At 39.1% G+C, this 26301-nt stretch overlaps 1 protein-coding gene across 1 annotated transcript in view; it reads right to left on the reverse strand.

Annotated features, from left to right (window-relative positions):
- The window catches only part of DGKH (diacylglycerol kinase eta), a 162595-nt gene extending 138183 nt beyond the window's left edge, over positions 1-24412 (reverse strand). The window contains exons 1-2 of the mRNA XM_042977273.1: positions 24335-24412; positions 23428-23652 (exon numbers count right to left, since the gene is read on the reverse strand). Of these exons, the coding sequence (XP_042833207.1) occupies positions 23428-23619 (192 nt within the window). The 5' untranslated portion in view covers positions 23620-23652; positions 24335-24412. The remainder of the gene's footprint in view (positions 1-23427; positions 23653-24334) is intronic.
- Between the last annotated feature and the right edge of the window lie 1889 nt (positions 24413-26301).

Raw genomic sequence — 26301 nt, forward strand, 5'->3', positions numbered from 1 at the left:
TATATAGTTGATTACTGTTATTTGCAGTAGTTATGCTCTGTAAAGCTGCTGTGGGAACAGCAAATGATACCAATAAGCCAAAGAAATCTTGAAAAAGAAGAACAAACCTGGAGGTAACACACTCCTTGTTCCAAGCTATATTACAAAGCTATAGCAAGCAAAACAGTATGGTACTGGCATAAAAACAGACACAGGTCAGTGGAACAGAAATGAGCTTAGAAGTAAAACCCATACATATACTGTCAACTAATTTACCAAAAAGGAGCCATGAATATATGCTGAGGAAAGGGCAGCCTCTTCAATAAATGGTGTGGGAAAAACTGGACAGCCATATGTGAAAAAATGAAACTGGACCATACATAAAAATTAACTCAAAATGGATTAAAGACTTGAATGTAAGACCTGAAACCTTAAAACTCCCAGAAGAAAACTCCCTGGCAGTAAGCTCATTGTCATCGGTCTTGGTGATTTTGGGGGGTCTAAAACCAAAAACAAGGGCAACAGAAGTAAAAATGACCAAGTGGGACTACACCAAACTAAAAAGTTTCTGCACAGCAAAGGAAGTCATCAACAAAATGAAAAGGCAGAAAAGCGAAAAATGAAAAGGGAAAAATATTTGCAAATCATATATCTGATAATGGGTTAATATACAAAATATATAAAGAACTCATACGACTCAATAGCAAAACCAACAAACAAACAATCTGATTTAAAAATGGACAGAAGCGGCACCTGGGGGGCTCAGTCAGTTAAGTGGCTGACTCTTGATTTTGACTCAGGTCATGATCTCACAGTTTGTGAGTTCGAGACTTGCGTTGGGCTCTGTGCTGACAGTGTGGAGCCAGCTTCAGATTCTTCTGTCTCCCTCTCTCTGTGCCCCTACCCCACTGGCGTGCATGTGCTCTCTTCTCTCTCAAAAATATATAAATAATCATTAAAAAAAATTAAAAATGTATAGAAGGCCTAAATTGACATTTTTCCAAATAAGAAATACAGATAGGCAAACAGGTACATGAAAAGGCGCTCAACATCACAAGCCATCAGGAAAATGCAAATTAAAACCACGATGAGATATTATCTCATCGCTGTGAGAAAAGCTATTATCAAAAAGACAGGAAATAAATAACATTTTTGGCAAAAATGTGATGGGAATGTAACATGGTGTAAAATACTATGGAAGTTCCTCAAAAAAAAAAAATAATAGAACTATCATGTGACCCAGCATGTGCCCTTCTTGGTGTTCATCTGGAGAGAATGAAAACATTAAGTCAAAAAGATACATACACCCCTCACCCCCATATTCATTGCAGCATTACTTACAACAGCAAAGACATGGAAACAACCTAAGTGTCCATCAATGGATGAACAGATAAAGATGTGATGTATGTACATACAATGCAATATTATTCAGCCATAGAGAAAGAAATGTTGCCATTTGCGACAACATGGATGGAACTTGAGGGCATAATGCTAAATGAAATGTCAGAGAAATACACATACCATGTGATCTCATTTATATGTGCACCCTAAAAATACAACAAAAACCCAAGCTCACAGATACAGAGAACAAACAGATGGGTGCCAGAGGCTGGGGGTTGAGAATAAAATGAGTAAAAGGGCTCAAAAGGCACAAAATGCCAGTTATAAAATAAATAAGTCATGGGGATATAATGTACAGCTTGGTGACTGTAGTTAACAATACTATGTTGCATATTTGAAATCCGCTATGAGGGTAAATATTAAAAGTCCTCGACACAAGAATAAAATATTTGCAACTATGTATGGTGATGGATGTTAAGTAGACTTATTGTGGTGATCATTTTGCAATATATACAAATATTGAGCCATTATGCTGTACATCTAAGATTACCATACTTTATGTCCCTATAGCTCAATAATTTTTTTTAAATAAAACAAAATTTAATAGAACAACGAAAAGACATCTCAAAACTCAAACGAAAAAGTCTTTATGAACACTGAGTTAGTGAATACTGAACCATAGCTCCTAGGGGAAATGCAGGGCTAAGTTCCTGTGAGCCTTTCCATCAACTGATCAATACCTAGCCCCGTTTTCTGCCCTGTTTAGTATTTATTGTTGATCCATTAACATTGCACTCATAGCCAACAGCATTTTAACTCACACTTCAAGGAAACTTACCTAACACACCTATTTTTTCCATAAGGCACATGCAGCCTTCCTGATTTCAGGAACTCTAAACAGCATTTCAGCACTAAGCTTGGGACCAGTTTTGCACAGCAAGATCACCAACAGAAAGCACAAAAATGTGGAAAATGTCTCACTAAGTAGATCACAAAAAGGTCACTTGTTTACTGTATGGGAAGGCAGATTGGCACCTGAATCGACCCCGACTGGTGACATGCCCATGCAGCAACTCAAATTTCCCCCTACTCTACACATGTCCACAAATGACCACATAAGCATTGCAAGTATTTGGAGTAACAAATACATCTTAGTGAGTAGGCAAATTAGCAAATACAGAATCCATGAATAATGAGGATCCACTATATATACAATGTTAAGCATATGCATGTAGTGTTGTTTGCTATGTGAAAAACTGTACTAAATGTTGTGCTGTGTTACAAGATAACATCGGCAAGTTGTAGTAAAAATTGCTGGACATCTGAAGGTATGACTTCTAACATCACAATGATGCAAAAGCAGCATTTCACTATTTGTCATTGGATGTGTGTCATCACTGGCTTGGGCCATATATTTTGTCCAATAATGTCAAAATGAATTTCAATGCATCCAAAAAATTTCTAGTAGATGTGCTTATATTGTTTCAGGGGCTGAAAGAACAGAATTTTCCACAAAAGAGGTACACTTTATCAAAAAAGTTCCTATTCTGTATTCTGTCAAAACATTATAATTTACTAAAAAATTTTTTGTTCAAATAAGTTTTAGAAACGCTACCAATAGTCAAGGCTTTTTATTATCAGATTTTTAAAAGTTAATATTTAATTTAGGGGCACCTGGATGGCTCAGTCAGTTAAGTGTCTGACTTCAGCTCAGGTCATGATCTCACGGTTCACAAGTTCGAGCCCCACGTCAGACTGTCTGCTGACAGCTCAGAGCCTGGAGCCTGCTTCCGATTCTGTGCCCTTCTCTCTGCCCCTTCCCCACTTGCATTCTGTCTCTCTCTCTCTCTTTCAAAAATAAATAAACATTAAAAAATTAAAAAGTTAATATTTAATTTATTAAAGAAACAAATTAAAAACCTAAGTCATTCTGAAGGCAAGTTCAGCTTATAAGCCATATTATTCTATTTACAAATCTGGCAAATTTTAATATCTTGTTTTAGGAACTACTGATTTTATTATCATATTTGACCTTTTGCTTATTATAAAAATTAGGTTATGCAGACTTTCAGCTTCTAATATCTCAATAATATCTTTATAATAACCATACCAATAAATATGGAGCACATCAGTAGGAATTTTCTTGTTTTTGCTTTTACAAAAATGATAAATTACTGAATCATTATTCAATTATCCCTTTATATAGACAGAGAAATTAATGCATGCTGCTAGGTGATAATACCATCTATCTTTGATTATTCCTACAGAAATATTTAATCCATCTCTATAAATACAAAGTATTATGCCACCTAATTATCAGATGTTTTATTAATACAAACTGAGTGGTATTTGAATTCCTTTGGTGTATAAGAATTCAAGATTTCTCTTTGCATTTTTCTGTAATGAGGTACATCCAAATTTAAAACCTAAAGGTTTTTCTTATTACAAAAGCAAACAGGTAAACTGTAAAACAGAATTGAAAATAGAAATAAATAAAAACCCTCAGCAAAGTAGGTTTAGAGGGAACTATACCTCAACATAATAAAGGTCATGTATGAAAGACGCACAGCTAGCATCCTTAATGGGGAAAAACTAAGAGCTTTTCCTCTAAGGTCAGGAACAAGACAAGGATGTCCATTCTTGCCACTTTTATTTAGCATGATACTGTTAGTTCTAGTCATAGCAATCAGACAACAAAAAGAAATAAAAGAATCTAAATTGGTAAGAAAGAAGTAAAACTTGAACTATTTGCAGATGACATGATACTCTATATAGAAAACCTGAAAAACTCCACCAAAATACTGCTAGAACTGATCAATGAATTTGGTGAAGTCACACAATACAAAATCAATGTACGGAAATCTGTTGCATTTCTATACATCAATAATTAAGCAGCAGAAAGAGAAAATAAGAGAACAATCTCATTTATAATTGCACCAAAAATATTCAGATACCTAGGAATAAACATAACCGAAGAGGTAAAAGACTTATAGTCTGAAAACTGTAAAACACTGATGAAAGAAATTGAAAATGACACAAAGAAATGGAAAGACATTCCATGCTCATGGATTGGAATAACAAATATTGTTAAATGTCTATACTACCAAAGCAATCTACAGGTGTAAAGTCATCCCTACCGAAATATCAACAGCATTTTTCATAGAACGAGAACAAACAATCCTAAAATTTATATGGAACCACAAAAGACCCTGAATAGCCAAAGCAATCTTGAATGAGAAAAGTAAAGCTGGAGGCATCACAATTCTGGACTTCAAGTTATACTACAAAGCTATAGTGATCAAAACACTGGTACTGGCAAAAAAAAAATAGACACCTACATCAATAGAACAGAACAGAAAACCCAGATATGAACCCACAACTATATGGTCAATTAATCTTCAACAAAACAGTAAAGAATATCCAGTGAGAAAAAGACAGTCTCTTCAACAAATGCTTTTGGGAAAAATGGACAGCAACATGCGTAAGAATGAAACTGAACCACTTTCTTACATCATACACAAAAGTAAATTCAAACTGCATTAAAGGCCTAAATGTGAGACCAGAAACCATAAAAATCTTAGAAGAGAACACAGGCAGTAACTTCTTTGACACTGGCCGCAGTAACTTCTTTCTAGGTATGTCTCCCGAGGCAAGGGAAACAAAAGCGCATAAATAAACTATTGGGACTGCATCAAAATAAAAAGAAAGGAAACAATCAACAAAACTAAAAGACAACAGACAGAATGGCAGAAGTGATTTACCCGATTTGCAAGTGATATACCCGATGAAGGGTTAGTATCCAAAATATATAAAGAACTTACACAACTCAACACCAAAAAAACCCAAAATGATCCAATTAAAAACGAGGCAGAAGACATGAACAGACATTCCTGCCAAGAAGACATACGGATGGCCAAAAAACACATGAAAAGATGCTCATCATCACTTATCATCAAGGAAATGCAAATCCAAACTACAATGACATATCACCTCACATCTGTCAGAATGGCTAAAATCAACAACACAAGAAACAACAGCTGTTGACAAGGATGTGGAGAAAGGGAAACTCTCCTACAGTGTTGGTGGGGATGCAAACTGGTGCTGCCATTATGGAAAACAGCATGGAGGTGTCTCAAAAATTAAAAATAGAATTACCTTATGATCCAGCAATCCCACTACACGGCATTTACCCAAATCATACAAGAACACTAATTCAAAGGGATATATGCACCCCTATGTTTATAGCAGCATAATTTACAATTGCCAAGATATGGAAGCAGCTCGTGTCCATCAATTGATGAATGGATAAAGAAGATGTGGTGTGTATACATATATATATATGTGTGTATATATATGTATATATATATACACACACACATATACATATACATACATATATATAATAGAATATTATTCAGCAATAAAAAAGAATGAAATCTTTTCGTTTGCAATGATGTGATGGAGCTAGAAAGTATAATGCTAAGCAAAATACATCAGAAAAAAGACAAATACCGTATGATTTTGCTCATCCATAGGATTTAAGAAACAAAACAAACAAGCAGAGGGAAAAATTAAGAGACAAATTAAGAAACAGACTTAATTACAAAGAACAAACTGATGAGTTGAACAGGTGATGGGGATTAAGGAGTGCACTTGTCGAGGAGAGCACAGGATGATGTGTGGAAGTGATGAATTACTATATTGTACACTTGAAACTAATATAACACTGTATGTTAACTAACTGGAATTAAAATAAAACCTTAAAAAAAGAAAATAGAAGTAAATAGCAAACACCCATAATTCCATAACACAGTGGGAAACCACCATATCTTTGGTATCTCCTTTCGTGGGGCTCCAAGTCTACACATGGTGTTACAATCTCCTTTTCATATATTGTGAGTACTTTCCATGTCAGCATGGTAACAAATAGTAATTTGTTCCTCTATCTACTCTCATAGGACTTATTGAACATCTACAGCCTGCCAGTTACTGTGTACCTGATGGAATTTTTTTGATATGGATATAGCATAATTAATTTAACCAGCTCTTTATTTTTGGACATTTTTATCATAAACACTAAATGAGAAATAATCTTTCTGGCTAAATATTGAATAGGTTTGAGAAATTATTTGCCTTGCCACTTGGTTTATGGTGAGTTTCAATATGTCAGGATTCAACAAGCTTTCACTTCCTATTTTCTTCCTTAGTGTCACATTTTAAAATTCTTGCCAAAAAAAGAAAGAAAGAAAGAAAGAAAGAAAGAAAGAAAGAAAGAAAGAAAGAAAGAAAGAAAATTCTTTCCAACCCTGAAACTATACAATTACTTATCTATATTTATTCTAGTACTTTTATGATTCATTTATTACAAATGTGATCTTTAACCTATCCAGAAAGTATGTAGTTCATGGTGTGAGGTAGGGATTGGGCTTCCAATTTTTTTTAACTAAATCGTGAGCCAGTTGCCTTAAGAGGAATTACTAAGTAAACCATTTTTCCCCACTGATTTGAAATATTATTGTACTGTGAGATATATTCTTATATATTTATGGACAAGTTTCTGAACTTTTTATTCTGTTCCATTTATCTTTCAATTTACTCCCATATCAGAGCCACATTTGTTGTTTTTGTAGCTTTGTGCTAAGTTCCATTACATCTGATTGGCTAAGGCCCTTTTGTTATTCTTCCTTTTCAGTATGTAACTCGGCATTATTTTATGACCTTGCAGATCATTTTAGTAAGTCAGTCAAAATTCAGATAGCAAACGTATTTGTAATTGTGTAAAATTTACAGACAAACTGAGTAAAACTTAATAAATAGCATTTGTCCAAATTCTTTTTGACCTTCAGCAAAGTTTCACTGTTTTCTTGATGTTTTCAGTTTTTGTGATGTTCTGCACATTGCTTAAGCTTACTTTTCATTTTCATCTCACTAAAAAAACTTATAATATTATTTGAGTTTATAGCAGGCCATTCCTATGAAGCATACTTATAATTGGTTTTAATTACGGTAAAATGCACTTAACATAAAACTTATCATCTTAATCATGTTTAAGTATACAGTTCATTGGCATTAACTACATTCACATGACTGTGCAACCATCACCACCATCCATTCACAGAACACTTTTCACCTGGCAAAACTGAAACTCTGTCCCCATTAAACACTAACTCCCCATTCCCCAACTTCCCCCAGCCTCTGGCAACCAACATCCTACTTTGTCATTGTTAATTTGGCTACTCCAGGTACCTCATGTAAGTGGAGTCATAAGTCCTTTTGTGGCTGCTTTATTTCACTCGGCGTTACAGCCTCAAAGTTCATCCATGTTGCAGCATGTGTCAGAATTTTTTCCTTTTTCCGGCTGAATAAACTCCTCTTGCAGATATATACACCATGATTTGTTTTTTCAGCCACTCGCCAATGGGACATGTGAGTCACTTTTTCTTTTTGGCTCTTGTGAATAATGCTGCTATGAACAGGGGTGTGCAACTGCTTTATAATTTAAACAGGTTATATATCACGTGCTCATATTGTGTAGATGGCTAATGAAAGTGTACATCAAGTTCCCAGGCCTTATCAGCCTGTAGGTATACAAGAGGTCACAGTGAGGACAATAACCCACACTTCGCTGGCTGTTTCTCTTACTTGTTCATATAGAACCCCAGTCCTCCTCCTTCATATAAATATTTCCCAGGGAATGTCTCCTGTATGTTCACAGTTTCCCTTGACAGGAAAGTCAGCACATGTGATTTCCCCCGTTCATTCCAGCTTCTCAACTACACCACACACACTGGGCCCTGAAGGTAATAATGTCATAGAATGAGTATTATCCTGTCCCCTCATTATATCCACTCTCGTGTTCCTTAACAAAAGAGAATGAAGGTGCCCATCCAATACAGAACGCTCCTCTTTAAGAACAGGAGGGGAAGGATCACGAATGCTTGAATGGTAATAATTTAGGATTGTTGTGCTATGCATGGATGAATGGACGATGAGAAGATTCAACAGGAGAAAGCTGAATCTCCTTCAACATTGTTCCCTTCCTACTGTGGAACCTTCGCTAGATCTATGATAATGGCTCTGGCCCCTTATCAACTCACAGAAAGGTTTATAATTACACAGCTTTGATTCTGGCCTGCCAAAGGCTGGATACGAATGGGGATTTTTCACTATGATCAAAGGTTTCACCAGCACCTCACTGACTTGTCCTTCTGAGTGCAAAGGTACCTCCGGAAAGAGTGCCCTTCACCTCGAGATTCTTGACGATGTGGCCAACATTTACTAGCACTTACTGTGCACCAGGCACTGAACTAAGGACTTTATCTCTTCAATCCTCACCAGACCCTTAATGAGAATTTACAGACAAGGAAATGAACACTTAGCTTAGCCAATAAATACTGGAACTAGGGCTCACGAGTTACTTAATGCATGTTAAGGTTTCATTTGTATGTTTTTTAAAAATTCCAACCCCAATCCATTTATTTCTTCAAGGAACTGTTTTCATGTTCTAAGTAAAAGATTCTTTGTATTCTACTATTGAAGGGACCCCAACTATGCATACATGATCCAGAGATTTCCCCAGCAAAACCTATTATTAAGGCATCCATAAAGCATATTTAAAATAATTAAAACTGCATAGCATTTTTTAGTAGACTTTCTTTTCTTTTTCTTTCTTCTTTTTTAATTTGAGTGACTAAAATGAAATTCTTTGCAATGATTTTCTCTTCTAACTTTCCTTAGCTGCTTGGTCCCATAGTTACTTCTTAAGATGTCTCAAGTGCTCATTCTTTACCCAGCATGAATTCCAGAACTTGTCATTGGAATCTCTCCCTTATATCCACCCTCAATCTCCCTGTCCCCTCTTGTTCTGCCATACTTACTTAACCAAACCACAACCCTGGTTTACCTTAGTTCTCTACTTACTCTGTGCCTACAGCTATGCTGCTGAACATGGTCCCATGGCCAGGCTGACGGTGCTTACCTTAAACTCATGGCCACTTGCCTCAGGTGTGCCTGAAATGCCACCTGATATTCACACTGCATTCCTCTACTCCATTCCCTTTTCCACTCTCCTATTCAAGTATTTCGCACCTTCTCCTCTCTCCCCAGATCTCCAAGATCCTCTCTACCCACCCCCCCCACCCCCCCACCCCCGCCGGCTCTTATTCTGAGCTGAGGATCTAGATTCTTACTCCACAAAGGAAGCTACAAAAAAATCAGAAAAGAACTTCCAAAAGTGCCTACTCCTACATCTACTGCAAACTCTGGATAAATAATCCAGCTCCCAGGAAAGGTCAGCCTTTCACAAGACCCCATCCTGCCCCACATATTGGTGAGGGGTGCATCTATATCCCTCAGTGACCCCCACATGGAAGACTGACAGATACATTTCCTTGGGACCTAGGGAAAAAAAATTCTGACAATAAAATTTGTAAATAATCTTGTTGCTTTGGCTGCCAGGAAGTTTGGGGTCAAATTTACAACTCAGCTTTAATAATAGATAGACTAGATAGATAAAGAAAGAAAGAAAGAAAGAAAGAAAGAACACAGACCCTACTTTATAGATTAACCTACTAACATCCATGGTCCCTTAGTCCTATCTATATTTTACCCAAGCTTGATACACAATGTTGAATGTAAACCACTTGAAATATTTTCAGAAATGTTGGGAAATAATAGTACATAAAAATAAATCAGGCAGAGAAGTGGGAAGAAAGGAGCATTTCAGGTAGATGGAATATCATGGGAAAACACTTGGAGGTACAACAGTACCTGCCTTTCTTTGGGAACAGAGGAGAATATGGCATGATCGGTCACAGGATGACAGTGACAGGAAACACAACTGTAAGAACATGGCACTGACTCCGCCTGGTAGGCTCTGACACCAGATATCACTTCATTCAGATCTCTGTTCAAAATCACTTCATCAAAGAGAGAGTCCCTCCTGTACCTAGTCAACCAAAATACGTTCCACACACACATATACACATACACCGCCCCTCACTTTCTCTGCCTTTACCCTGTCTTATTTTCCTCTATTGTGCTTATGAACATCTGACACATGTTTGTATATATATGTATTAACTTCTCCCTCAATAGTGATCTAGTAAGCAGGGTTTTTTTATATTATTTTATTATTCCAGCACCTACAGTGGTACTCAATAAATACTGGTTAAATGAACAGAAAAGTAGTTTACCATCAAATTGAGAAAGACCTACTAAGCCCTACAAAGAAATTTAGAACGTATTCTACTAGTAACGGGCAATGTCTAAGGGTTCATGTAAAGTGTTCCCTCTTACAAAGATAACTCTGGTAGCGCACCAGAGAGGAAATCCATTGCAAACATCCAAATGATGAGTTTTGCAGGTCAAATGAAGTTAGGGTAAGTGGCAATGGAAATACAAGGGAAGGGATGGATTCACAACAGACACACGCAGCAGACAGTATATCACAATAGTTAAACCAGGCACCAGAAAGGTCACTGGACAGCGATGTGACCTTGGGCAAGCTACTTATCAAATTCTTGGTTTCCTCGCTTCTAAAATGAGTATGCTAGTTGTACCCACCGACTTGACAGTTTTTGTTATAAAGATTATATGAATAATGTATGGGAAAAAAAACCCAGAATTGACCACATTTGGTGGCTGCTCCATCCGCACGCCTAGCACTCTGCCCAGCCAGAATGCATACGTGCTGACAGCAAATGAGTTAATGAAAATGAGTAGCAAGATAAAAAGTCCAAGTTAGCTACAAGGCAAATCCTGTAAGAGAGAAAAGTAGTGAAGCCAAAAGTACTCAGTAGGTGGGGAGACTATGTACATACCTGTTCAGTTTGAGAATATCGAGGCTGAGAAGGCAATGGGGACCCACTATATTAGGCACTGGTAGGCAAAGGAAATAGAAGTCCAGGTCTCAGAGGCTGGAGAAAGACGGGTACAGCTGGTAGCTGAAGTCTAATCTAATCGATCGCATTAACTAAGACAGAGGCAAACAGACTTAGAATAAGAATCCTAGGAAACAAAAACATTTAGCATTAGTGAAATGAGTTGGGGCTAGAGACTGACAGGCTGTAAAAAGGTAATAAGAAAGATAAGAGAAATTTAAACGTTGAAAACAAAAGAGGAAGATGCGAGAAAAATGGTCAACACTGTCAAAATTGGTATGGATACGGCAGAGTGACAACTAAAAAGAGACCACAAGATTTTAGCCATTAGGTTGTTAGTAACCTTTGCAAAAGTTTTCATGAAGTGGTTGGGGCAAAAGCCAGATTATATGGACTGAGGAGTAAATAGGAGTTGAGGAGACAGGGAAGGTGTAGGGAAGATCATTTCAGGATAAAGTAGATTTGGCCACAAAATCACCTAAAAGCCTACCTGGCCAATTATTTCCACTACCACCTCTAAGTGGTCACTCATGAAAGTATTTTTTTCATAAGAGTCTTGTAACATACATTACTCTAGAAACAAGGGTGACCCTAGCTAAAATCATCAAGTAGAGTAAGCCTATCTTCGTTACTCTTGCAACATGAGTTTTCACCTGCCCAAAGGTAGCTACCCCTTCATGGTAGCAAAGACATTTGATTTTTAATGTCAAAATAATGGCCTATAAAATTATAGTCGTTTTAGCAAGTCTTTCCAATAGTCAGCAAAGAACAGTAATCTATATACCCTACTGATTAAGTTATGCAGAAGATACATGTATCATGAATAACTGAGTTATCAGAATTTTATACCCATTTTTTAAAATAATTATAAAAATCAGGGATACAACAGCATACTGTGTATTTCTTTAGCCTTCATTGCTCACCTACCACCCTATGAGCAGAAATCACTATATCCATTTTGCATGCCAGAAAGCTCGAGTTCACAGAGATGAAGTATATTGGTAAGAATATGCTAACTAGTGTAGCAAACCATGCCCAAATCTCAGACACTTAACACAGTAAAGGTCTATTTCCCTCTTGTGTCACAATCCAATGTGACCAGTGAGGTTTGGGAGCAGGAACACAGATGCTTTGGTCCATGAAGTCATTCAGGGATCCAAGCTCTTCCCATTAAATTATCTACATCTAGCTGGCAGGTGAGAGAAGGGACAAAACAGAGAGAGTCCCATAAAAGGCTTTGGAGGCCAAATAACAAACATCACTCACACCCATATTCCACTGGCCTGAACTCAGTTACATAACCCCACCATTTCCACCAAGGGGAAATGAAGTCCAATGATGGGCCAGGAAGAACAAGAGAAACACAAATACTGATGAGCACAGCATTCTCTGTCACATTAAGTGACATGACTAAGGTCATCTAATAGTACCTGAAAGAGCCAAGATGCAAACCCAACTCTGCGAACTCCTGAAAGGAACCTTGCTATTCTATGCTTCTTAATAAGATTCATTTCGTTGACCCACCCCCAATTTTAGCACCTCTCCAAATGACCACGATTTGGGTGATGACCAATGACCCAGTGATGGGTTATAGCGTGTGTATTTTTTCATCTATATTTGTTGCCTGTCCTGCAATCCTCCTTACAGATCAATGGTGTTAGTCTTCCAAGAGGTGTATGGCCAGATATAAAATTTGGGGGGCCCTCTGAAGTCCATCCATGCTATGGAATGCATGAACCCCAGGCTAAGAACTCTTCTCCATAGTACCACCTGACTTTTGACATTGTTAACTTACTTCTAACTTTCTACCTGCTTCCCTCTAACTTCAACCACCCCCAACTTCAGTCCCACTGACCTCTTCCTCCTCATAGCTTCTGTCTTTTGGCCTTCACAGCTGCTGTTCCTTCTGCCTACACGGCTTCTCCCTCAGAGGTCTACATGGTTCACTCCCTCAAGATCTTTGCTCAGATGTTACCTTTTCAGGAAGCTCTTCCCCTCTCCTCCTCCCCCACCCATACTTTTCCACTATAGTACTTCTCACCTTCTACTATGCTACTCATTTTACATATTTATGAGATCATAACCTTTCCTGGCATTAAATTGTGAGCTCCATGAAGGCACAGGTTTTTGTCTATTTTGTTTATTGCTCAATCCCTGGCACCTATGAGAGTGCTTGGAACAACATAAATATCTTTTTGAATGAACTGGGGGGCAACAAAGGACTAAAAAAGAGAAGGAACACACAGGTAGATGTATGGTGTTGGAAGTGTTCGGGTTCTTAAACTGGATTCACAGGTGCTCATTTTATCATTCTGCTTTGCAAACTACAGAGATATATTCATATATATATAACACATATATAACATACTCATACACTATTTTAATTGTACACATTATGTTCATATAACATACAGAACATATTAACATATGTAAACATATATAAAACACATTTATTGCATATTAATTATATATAACATTATTTTGATGTTATAATTTTAAAGTACTGTATGAGTTTGTACAAACAATCCTACTCAAAACAGTGTGCCCGCTCAGCTATATGCCCTGGCAGCCTTTCTTATCTAAGTAAAATAGGCAGATAGAGAAAATGGCCCCCCAAATGTCATTTGCATTCCTTAGCTAGTTAAAAATAAATTTTACTCATATTTTTTCCTCACCTATGTTTTAATAGGCCATGTGGAAAATTACCTTATATAATTCTTTTTAGTGCTGTATCATGACCTTTTAAAATAGCATCTTACCTTATGGAAGTGAAACTAAGAGCTGTCTTTGAGAACCTGTTTGGAAATTTAGATACCTAAAAGTATTTCTTCTAAATTAGCCCTTCCAAAGATGTTTTCAAACATGTTTGTTTGAAATCTAGCTTTATTTGGTCCCTTAAATGCTGATCATGATTTTGCTAACAGTAATTAAAATCCGTATAAGTTTCAGATTTCAGCGGAAATATTTTCTTCAGAAATTTACTTTTCAAACATAGGCTCCAAACATGTCACTGAAACCATGGGATTCAAATGCAGAGAGACATTAAAAAATCTAGCACCTTGGTGAGAGATATGCTTACAGACTAAACAAATTGATAAAGGGCAGGGCAGGGAGGAGTAGGAAGGGGCAGGGAGAGGGGAAGCAGGGCTGGGAGGGGGAAGAGGGAGGGGAGAAGAGAAGTTGAGACCGCCTGCGTACATCCGTGCCTGTACCCTGTGGAGGTAAGGCTCCAAAACCCAAACCCAAACCCAAGATGCTCACGAAGCTCCTGAAAACAGGCATTTGGAATATTGTGTCCACTGTGCCAGGGAATATGGTGCAGTAGTTGGAAGTCTCGCTTTTGAGTTCCAGCCTGCCCTTTTACTCAGCACATACTAAACTGAGCCTCAGTTGAATCATTTGTAAAATTTTAGATAATTTCACACAACTGTTAAGTAAACTCATGCTTATTCAGTTAATAAAACTGCTCTGTAAAAAATCAAATGTTAAATAGAAAGGTATTTTAAAATTTCTGACACAAATGCCCCAAGCCTGTACAAAAAGATTCAGTATAGTAAATTACATCCTGGTGGTTTGAAAAAGTCCTGGTACTCAAATGGCACAGTGAGAAGGTTAGAAATCCCAGCTCTGCACATGATAAAGTTGATCATATTTCTTTGGTATAAAACAAGAGCCTAATAGTCTTCCAAATATCCTCATAACAAAAAGCAAAGCGGGGGGAGGATTATTACCATGTATGTTCACTGGGAAAAAATAAACGACTACCTAAAGCAGAAACAACATGCACTGAATCCTAAATTAAGGCTATTATCAATAATGGTTATTGACCATTTTAAGCCAGTTAAAGTAAAAAACACAAATGTGTTTCAAGTAACTGAATATTCATGGAGAAGTATACTTGATACCCAGAAAAACCACACAAATTTGCCAAGGGAAAATTATGTGCTAACATGTTATGGCCTTTCTCAAAGGTCTATTCTTGGATAGAAAACAAATGCTCTTTAATTAAAACCTTTGCTTATAAGCACATTTCCTGAGTAAGTAAAGTCTAACAAATCCAATATGAGTGAAACACTGCACCCTGGAAACAGAGAGGAGCCCCGGGTGGCTGACAATAGTCGTTTCATATAACCTTTTGCCATCCCTACCACAACAGCAAACATGCAACCTTAAACTAAGTGAAAGCTTTCTAAATTTAGACACTTTCAAATAAGGTATCTTAAGTTATATGTAAAGGTTTAGTAAATTATTTATTATGCCTCTTATCTTTAATAATGGAATACCATGTTTAACTTGTAATCAAAATGGAAAGAAAGCTGTTATACCATATATTACTGTACCAAGACTCAGAGTTTCCAGTCTATATTTAGTTCACATTAAAATGGAAGCAAAGACGCAAACCAAGCTAAAAATAAAATGTTCTACAAAGATGAGATTTTTAAATGGATTGAAATCTAGCTTTATTTGGTCCCTTAAGTGCTGATCGCATCTAGCAGCACCTTAACTTTGCAGTGCTTTGCAAACCTAACTATACCATTTTCCATCACCTAGAATAGGGGTCAGAAAACGTTGGCCCACAAGCCAAATCTATGGGTCATTTCCTTCCGGCCACCTGATTTTGTACAGCCTATAAGCTAAGAAGGTTTTTACAAGTTTAAATGGCTTTTTTTTTTTTATTAAATGCTTATTTATTTTTGAGAGAGAGAGAAAGACAGAGTGCAAGCAGGGGGAGGGGCAGAGAGAGAGGGAGACACAGAATCCAAAGCAGGCTCCAGGCTCTGAGCTGTCAGCACAGACCCCAATGTGGGGCTCAAACTCATGAACCGTGAGATCACGACCTGAGCCAAAGTCGGACGCTCAACCTACTGAGCCACTCAGGTGCCCCTAAATGGCTTTTTTTAATAAAGAAGAAGAGGATGAAGCGTATTTCTTAATACCTGAAAATTATAAGAAATTCAAATTTCAGTGTCCTTAAAGTTTTACTGGACATCACCACACTTATTCATTTAAGTATTGTCTATGGCTGCTTTTACACTAAAACAGTAGAGTTGAATAATTTCAACACAGACTTTATGGCCCACAAAGCTTAAAACTTTACTATCTGGACCTCTCCAGAAAAAGTTTGCCAATTTTTGCCCTAGATGAATGTTAATTATTCTTATTATTCAAGACATATTCCTGCTCATTATCCAGCAAAATGTTAAAGTTCTTACTTGCTTCTCATATCATATTGAGTTTCTGAGCTATAAACCTGTCAATATTACTTTATTCTCATTTCTTAACAATCTTCTAGCCATGTTTCTATTTCTCATCATATTTGGATCATTACTGAGCCCAATGATTCCACTCAGAACTGTGGGTAAAAGTTTTAAGTAATATTTTCTTATCTATTCTGTCTCTGTTTCAAATGTTAGATATGAGCCATCATGGCCCACTAATGGGCCACCACCTACAATTTGAAAAATGCTAAGTAAGTCTTCCCTAGACTATTCTAACTACAGTTATGGTGAAAGATAATGTTTTAATTGCACAAATTGTATCTCATAAAGCAATGAAAAATACAAATTAATACTTCCATGTATGGCCTTACCATCAAGGTACAAGAATTTATTTATATATCCTTCATGTTAAAGTAAAACCAAGGTACTAACTGATGATTGTAGTGACTATTTTCTTAACGTGCTTAAAGACATGTCTGAATTCAGGTATAATGTTGCAAAGTTCTGAATATGTTTCCAGTGGTTAGGTAGGTTTTACCTAAATTTAAATACCCATAAATATTCCATATTAACTGCAAGAAGACATAGAAATATTGGAGAAATGAGAGCACAATAAATCTACCTAATTAGGAGATATTTTTGACACATGAAGCTTCAAGAGCTTGGCTGAGATGACTCATTGTCAGAAAAAGTCATTGACTACGGTATTGGCACAAAAACAGACACATACACCAATGGAATAGAATAGAGAACCCAGAACTGGACCCACAAATGTACGGCCAACTAATCTTTGACAAAGCAAAAAGAATACCCAATGGAATAAAGACAGTCTCTTTAGCAAATGGTGCTGGGAGAACTGGACGGCAACATGCAGAAGAATGAAACTGGACCACTTTCTTCCACCATACATAAAAATAAACTCAAAATGGATGAAAGACATAAATGTGAGACAGGAAACCACCAAAATCCTAGAGGCAACAGGCAACAGGCAACAACCTCTTTGACCTCAGCTGCAGCAATTTCTTACTCGACCCATCTCCAAAGGCAAGGGAATTAAAAGCAAAAATGAACTGCTGGGACCCCATCAAGATAAAGAGCTTCTGCACTGCAAAGGAAACAATCAGCAAAACTAAAAGGCAACCGACAGAATGGGAAAAGATATTTGCAAATGACATATCGGAGAAAGGGTTAGTATCCAAAATCTATAAAGAACTTAACACCTGAAAAACAAATAATCCACTGAAGAAATGGGCAGAAGACGTGAATAGATACTTTTCCAAAGAAGACATCCAGATGGCCAAAGACACATGAAAAGATGCTCAACATCACACATCATCAGGGAAATACAAATCAAAACCACACTGAGATACCACCCCACACCTGTCAGAGTGGCTAAAATTAACAAGTCAGGAAACAACAGATGCTGATGAGGATGTGAAGAAATGGGAACCCTCTTGCACTGTTGGTGGGAATGCAAACTGGTGCGGCCACTCTGGAAACCAGTGTGGAGGTTCCTCAAAAAATTAAAAATAGTACTACCCTATGACCCAGCAATAGCACTACTAGGAATTTATCCGAAGGATAAAGAGTGCTGATAGACAAGAGTGCTGATACATAGGGGCACATGTACCCCAATGTTTACAGCAGTACTTTCAACAATAGCCAAATTGTGGAAAGAACCTAAATGTCCATCAACTGACAAATGGATAAAGATGTGGTTTATATATACAATGGAATACTATTTGGCAATGAGAAAGAATGAAATCCTGCCGTTTGCAGCAACGTGTCTAGGACTGGAGGGTATCGTGCTAAGTGAGATAAGTCAGTCAGAGAAAGACAGATATCATATGTTTTCACTCATATGTGGAACTTGAGAAACTTAACAGAAGACCATGGGGGAAGGGAAGGGAGGTAAAATAGTTACAAACAGAGAGGGAGGGAGGCAAACCATAAGAGACTCTTAAATACAGACAACAAACTGAGGGTTGATACGGGGGACCGGGGAGAGGGTGATGGGCATTGAGGAGGGCACTTCTTGGGATGAACACTGGGTGTTGTATGTAAGCAATGAATCATGGGAATCTACTCCCAAAGCCAACACTGTATGCTAGCCAACCTGACAATAAACCATTTTTTAAAAAATTAAGTAAGATGAATGTATTGGAAATTTCTATATGTATGCTATCCATAAAGTTAACATTACTTGGATCTCTTGGAGAAAAAAAAAGAAAAAGAAAAAGTCATTGAGATGGTTCATTTGTTGATACCACGTGGCTTATGATGGTTCAACAATCTTAGCCTACAAATCTGACCAAGGTTCCTCCAGCGATTCCCTGTATTCATGGGCCACAGTATTCACTGGCCAACAAAAAGTAAATGAAGCTTCTTCCACATTCGTGTTCAAAACCAAGTTGGTCTGAGTTCATATTAGTGTTGTTTCAGAATGTCTCTTTCTCAATAAATACATGTGAAATCCTCTGCAACAGTAAAACTGAATGTAAAATCAACCTCCTCCTTAAGACAGAACTAAGGATTAGGAATAACGGCCAAGAGTAACGAGATAGGAAGAGATAGGATGAATTATAGCTCCTGGTTTTCCCACATCAGCACCACTTTCGCTTTTGTACAGTAAGGATTTTTTTTTTTCCTTTGGGGAAATCGAAGCAGCCACAAAATTTTCTAGAGTTTACCACCTGGGAAGCCAGATTAAACTACCTGAAATTCTACTTAGCTGAAACAGTGATAGATAAAAAGTAAAAAACAGAAAGAGAGAGAGAGAGAGAGAGAGAGAGAGAGAAATAGTACACAGCAAGGACAAAGAAACAGGAATAAAATGAAAAATGAAAAGAGGAACAAAGATGTGGGGTAGGTACTAAGATATGCATGAGAATTTTATTATTAAACCACACTAATTTTAAAAGCATGCTAGTTTTATTCTTTACTTTAAAAGTCATTATATCCACTGCAAATAAACCCCAAGATTAGTGTTGTCCTAAAATAACCCATATTTCTTTCCATAGAGAAGTGGGTAATTAAATGATGATATATCATGTTAGGTTGAACCACATGAAATTTCCCACTTTCAACCTGTATTTTCCAGCTTTACTGAGATATAATTGACAAACAAAATTATATATACTTAAAGTATACAATGTGATAATTTGACCTACACACTGTGGAATAATTACTACACTTAGGTCAATCAACATATCCAGCACCTCACATAGTTAATGTGTGTGTTTGTGTGTTAAGAATGCTTAAGATCTATTCTCAGCAAATTTCAAGGATACATGACAGTATTATTAACTGTAGTCGCTATGCTGAACATAAGAACTTACTCATCCTATAAATGAAAGTTTGTAGCCTGTCTCTAACATTTCCCCATCTCCCCTACCTCCCAGCCCCTGGCAACCCACCATTCTACTCTTGACCATTTTTGACCTACTGACATAGCAAATTCTCTTAGTTCAACCTAATATCATGGAATACTTTCCCAACACTAGGAAGAATGAGGTAGATGTATACACGCCATTAGGGAAATGATCATGTTATAGCTCCAAACAAGACACAGCATGTGTACGGAATGTTCCCGTTTGTACTTTTTGAAAGAAACATATGTATATTCATAGACATTTTCTGGAAGCCCACCAAGAAAAATGTCAACAATTGCCTCTGAGATGGGAGACTACAAGGTCTGGAGGAAGAGGGAGATTACTTGTCCCTGGATACCCTCCCATCACTGAATATCCTCTCACATTGTTAAATATCTTATTATATGTATTATTACTTGTTTAATTAAATTAAAGAAAAACCTGGAGACTTTCCAAGTGCCACAATTAATTTGAGATTATTCAAATTATTTAAAACATTAACCAGCATTTACAACAAAGAACACTTTAAATAAAGTAATTACTTTAGTGGCCTTTTTGACCCCAAACCTAAACTAACCAAACAGCTTTATGCTCATTAAGGCTCTTAAAAGAAACTAAAATAAGTACTCTGTTTTCACAATAATATCCATATATATGAAGCATTATATGCAAGTGTATAATATATACATTATTCATTTAAGTTATTCATTTAAGAAATATTTTTTTTGATTTCTAGGTACAACTCACTCTGCTGTAGGCCTTCTGTATATCTACATACAAATGTTTTATAAAGAGACAGCATGTATATGCATACACATGAATATATGTGTATATGTGCATAGGGATGTGTACATGGACCACACACACCATCCTGGGCTGCTATTCCTCCAGGATCAAAGATGCCACTAATAACCATAACCTGTCAGATCTAATGGTCCCTTGATGCATCAATCGTATGTATGAGCAAGAACGGCTTTCTGTCTTAAAAACCACCGGGCCTTGGGCTAGTCCTGGCCTCCTTTTCCTCCAGACTGTCCCATCTTGCATATCTGTGGAGGTAATCAAGCAAGTATAGTCTTTTTCTAAAAGATTTTTCCCTTAACTCTTAGCTGGGTCATAATTGAAGACTGGGCACCACTATTCAATTTAGCAGTTCTCATTCTATGAATCCCCTCACTGCACTAGCTCTCTTCCTTGAGAATCAGTACTGTGTGATAAAGAGATACAACTAATGAAATCTGTAGCACATAGGAACAGTCTGGATTGCCCGTGGGGGCAGGGAGAGAAGTTGAGACTCACTGGTCTCAAGAGTTTTAGGCCTGGATCTCAGGTGTTCAGATACAAAAAGGCTGATGAACTTACATGCATTTGTATGAGTTAGTATAAAATATAGAATTTCTGAAATTTAAGAAATGTTTCTTGGGAAATTTAAGAAATATTTCATTTAGTGATCACTATGTATAATCATGAGAACAAAATATGTGTGAAATATTTTTATTAGAAAGTTAAGTGGAAACCCAGTAATAAGTATGCTTTTTGAAATTATTCTTAGTCTCAAACACATGCTTTACCCCCAATCACAGAGAATACAACATTTGAAGAGTATAATCTTAGCTATTACCATGAATTCACGACACCTACAAATTTTAGTTTTACTCCCCCCCCAATTTTTAATTAACTTTACTCAACACAAATTAGAGCCATACATTTTCTTTCAAACAGTATAAATTCACCGGCTAATTTTAATATAAGTTTGCATGGAATTTTAACCACTTCATATGAATCTATAAAATACACCATTTTTTAAACCTGCTGAGTTGCCATTAGTAACACGGTTTTATGAACTTTTTTTTTTTTTAAGTAAGATTTCAAATGTTAAAGGCACTGCTAGAAAGTCCCTATCTTCTTTAGGCTTAATCTTCTAAAAATACATGAAACCCTATATCCTTAGGTTATCATAAATTCTATAAAGAATATCACTATTAAAATGAATTACAAGATGTGCAGATTTAAAAAAAATGACCAAAGTGGGGCACCTGGGTGGCTCAGTCGGTTAAGCATCTGACTTGAGCTTAGGTCATGATCTCCTGGTTGGGAGTTCTAGCCCCCCATGGGGCTCTGTGCTGACAGCTCAGTCTGGAGACTGCTTGGGATTCTGTGTCTCCCTCTCTCCCTCTCTCTGCTCCTCCCGCAGTCATGCTTTCTCTCTGTGTCTCTCAAAAATAAATGAACATTAAAAAAAAAATGACCGAAGCAATCTTTGACTCTTTGCTAAGTGAATCTTGCTAACAGTTGTGTGTGCTTACACATACTTATTTTAGAAAATAAGGAGGCAGGCTAATAAAAGCACAATTCCACAGACCTACAATAAAAGTTCTATTCTCATATAGGGGTCCACTGACCTTAGGAAACAAATTCTCATAAAAATAACTATATAGTGAATTAACTTTTGCAAATTTATTTTTTAATGTTTTATTTATTTTTGAGAGAGAGACACAGAGAGTGAGCAGGGGAAGGGCAGAGAGAGAGAGGCACAGAATCCGAAGCAGGCTCCAGGCTTTCAATTGTCAGCACAGAGCCCCATGTGGGGCTAGAACTCAGGAACCGCAAGATCAGGACCTGAGCCCCAGTCAGAAGTTTAACCAACTGAGCCACCAGGCACCCAGCAAATTTATTTTTAAAGAGAGCACACAACTCCCGGGATTTGATTCTTTTCAATTTGATTCTTTTCAAATACCTCATTAAAATCCAACCAGGGATAATTGATCGTTAAAGTAAGCCTTTTAAAGTACAATGAAAACTTAAAAATATAAATAATCCTTCAGTGATAAGCATTTGCTATGTATATGCTTAAGATGTAATTAAAACAAATCAACTTTGTTGATTTGTCAAGAGTCAAAAGCACCTGCTACATAAACAAGAGTTAACACAACATAGTAAGTCCACGTAACACAAAGAGGTTAATTTTCATTAAGTTAACCATCGCTGGTAAGATCTGAACTCTGCACTTAGCAGGAACCCAGGACTCAAAAGCCTGGCTCGCTGTTGTGTCGCGCAGGGTGTGCTTAACCTCGAACATCACTTACACAGGCAGGGAGCCTCGGCTTCTGCCTTCCAAAGGGCAGCGGGAGGCAAAAGGGGGGTATCCGCTGTCACCTCCTCAAACAACCTTTCGGAGTGGGCCTGGGCCCGCGGGAAGGAAAGGTGGGGGGCTTCTTGCAACTCAGGCTGGTCGGCCTGCACTGGGCTCCCTACGCAATGCACATACTCCACCCAACCATTGCACGCAGGAAGGACAAAAAAATAAAACAGTCCTTTTAAGTTCCCTGAGTGGGAACTCTCAAGAGCGCTTCAGCATTTTCCCACGCTCCCGCCGAGCCGCTGGTTCCCTCTCCCCCACGTCGGCAGCCGAGCTCCCCGGGAGCCCACCCTCGCGGCCTCTCGCGCGGAGCCCGGGACTCCCTTCCTGCCGCGCGGCTGTCCGGCTCCCGCGGGCCCCGCCCCCGGGCCAGGCCCCGCCCTCACCTTGTGGCCCACGTTCCCGGGATCGCCGGCGCGCTCCGCGCGCTCCGGGCGCCCTCGCTCCTCTTCCCCGCCCCGCAGCTTCCCGCCGTCCGCGCTCCCCTTAGACCTCACCTTGGTCCGGATCTGCCCCGAGGTGGACACTTTGCGGATCAGTTTCTGGGGTCCCTCTTGCTCCGCTTCGCTGTCGGAAGAATCGTCTCCGGGGCCCGCCGAGGCACCGGCGGGGGCGACCGCGGCGCCGGTCCCGGCGGCCGCTCCTCCCGCGGCGCCCGGAGGGTGGTGCTGGCCGCCGGCCCCGGCCATCCTCTCCGATTCCTGCGGGGACACAGCACCGCCCTGCGGGGGCGGCGGCAGCGGTCAGTGGGTGCGCTCGGTCCGAGCCGGGCCCAGAGCCCCGCGCCCGGCTGCAGCCGCCATCTTCCGCTCCCCCAGCCGCCCCCGCGGGGAAAGGGTCGCGCGGGATCAGACGCCCTCCCGGCGGCCGCCCTCCAGGCCCCTCTGCCGGGCTCTGGCCAAAGCGGCGACCGCAGTGGCGCACGGGGGACGCGGACCCCTGCCCGCCTGGGACCCCTGCTCACCCAGCCTCGAGACGTTACAGGGTTCCTGACCCAGAATACGACTTGGCGCGGGTAGAGAGGATGGGAGTGACAGAGGGATAGGGGCAACCTACCACCTCTTGTGGGGTCTGGGCTCCCCAGGATGGACGGGAGGGCGGGGGTCGGGGGGCAAGAAATCTCCGCAGCCACCCTCCACAGGCCGGGCAGTGGCGATGCTCCCTCCCTTCCTCGGTTCACGGGCCGCTGGGACAAGAACGGCCCTAGGAGTAGAAGGGGAACCTACAGCTTCCTCCCGACTCCCTTGGGTACACCCTGCCACCCCCTAGACCTAGAATCTCTGTCGAGTCTTGGGCCTTACCACACGGTTCCCACTGAATAAAAGTCCCTTCGGCCCCCTAGATGGATGGGCGCTGCCCCTTGTCAGTCTCACGACCCCCCAGCGCATCTCTGATGAACCATACCTCTCCCGCCTCTGCCTTGGGGTTCGGGTCCTTTCAGCTCTCCCGACCGCGGTGTTTAGTTTCTGGCCCACCCCCACCTCCATCCGGCGCACACGGAAGAGAAGAGCATTTTCCGGGAGGTTCCACTCCGCTCTGAGAACTTTTCGTTCAGAAAGAGCGATCCCTTTGGCTAACAGGAAACTGGGAAGGGCGTGGAGAGAGCGCAGAAACAGGAGAGCACACGCAGCCCAAGACCACAGAATGCAAAATAAATGTCTAAACTGAAGCGCTAAGCGAGACTGCCTGGAAGGAAACAATGCACTGAAGCCATGTGAACGCCAGTGCCCGAGCACGAAAACATTGGAGGTCCTGGGAGAGCCACTCCCTAACCCGGACCAGAGCAGGAGGAAACGGGATCAGCAGGCTGCAGCCACAGCTCACAACTCGTCCCAAGTGAGCTGGTTACGCGGGCACTCGGGAATAGCAGCCTTGCGGCGCGTTGTGCGAGCTCAGCGTCAAAGAACCCTTGTAGGTGTGGGAGGACTTGGGGGAGAAGATACTAAAATGACAGATTCCTCTTGTCATCCACAGAGAACTCTAAACTTAGCTGTATTTTTAAGTAGGGCAAAAGTCCCCGCCAGACTGTGGAGTCTCTTCACACTTCAGTAAAGCATTTAATCTCTTAAGCGTGTTCAAGTCCTTCAGTACCCATTCCTATTTTTTCGGTTGACATGGCCTTCTACGCTTTCAGTTGACATGACCTTTAAGAGTCCTCCAAACTACCATTCTGTTGGGGTTTTGTTTTGTTTTCTGGGTTTTTTTAGTTGAAATCTTCCAGTAATTTGATTGCTATGTCAAAACTAATTTGCTATGTCAAAACTAACTAATAGACTAATATGTCTGTTGGGGTTTTGTTTTGTTTTTTGGGTTTTTTTAGTTGAAATCTTCCAGTAATTTGATTGCTATGTCAAAACAGTTCTAAGAGGTTATAAATTACAATATTCAATCCCAATACTGTATATCCACACTGTTCGTTAAAAGGTAAAATGTGATGGTTTGAATCTTCCAAGGTAGGAGATTGATGCCTTGAAATACTAACTGATGGAAGCTACTTCTCTAGCTTCAGTTGTCTTCTTTACGAAGGGAAGGAGCTAGGCAAAATAAACTTGGAGCCCTTATGGTTTTGTAGATATGTAATTCTATATCTACAAAGAATATTTTGTCGTGAAGGGAATGCTTTAAGAGAAAAAGTGATCAAAATAATGGTCTTTAGCTCAACCTAATTGTTTGGTCAGTGAGGAGTCCAAAGGTTTGAAAGTGTAGCCAAGAACACCTAGTAAAGGGCCTTTTGAAAGAATAAACCTAGTTCAGACTCTTCCTTTAGTGTTAAGTGAGGCCCAAAATCATGAGCTGGGGCCAAAGTCAAAACCATGTGATTAGCTATTCTAATGTTCTACTCACTTTACTGCACCAACTTTTGTTATACAAAAGTTAGTCCATTATGTTTTCATTCATACTTTAGGCTTTCAAGTTTTGTATAGTTAACATTTTCCTGAATCTAGGCTATTAAACTGACACTGTTTTCACACCTATGCCCATTCTGTGGTCTGAATTAGAGAATTCAATACATTTCTCATTCTCATTCAAACACTGGTTGCTTACAGATATCTTAAGAGTTTCATGTGCAAGAGCTGGGCAATTAATACCTCAAAGTAAAGGTATTTATTACTCCATAAAAATTTACCATCAGTTATCCCTGCTCTTCAAACACTCCTGTAACAAGTTCTAAAACTTGGTGGTGACTTTGAAAGCATAGCCAGTCTTAGCCTACTCATGCTAAATAAATTATCCCTGCTCTACAGTTTATAGGACACTCAGAGTGAAAATACCATGTAGGTAAACGAAGGAATGTCACTTCATTTCCCACAAAAGGCAACTCATGAAAACCCTCTTTTCTTCTGAGATTGTTTCAAGTAATCCCTCATGTA

Source organism: Panthera tigris, chromosome A1 (genome assembly GCF_018350195.1).
Source record: "Panthera tigris isolate Pti1 chromosome A1, P.tigris_Pti1_mat1.1, whole genome shotgun sequence".
Taxonomy (NCBI): domain Eukaryota; kingdom Metazoa; phylum Chordata; class Mammalia; order Carnivora; family Felidae; genus Panthera; species Panthera tigris.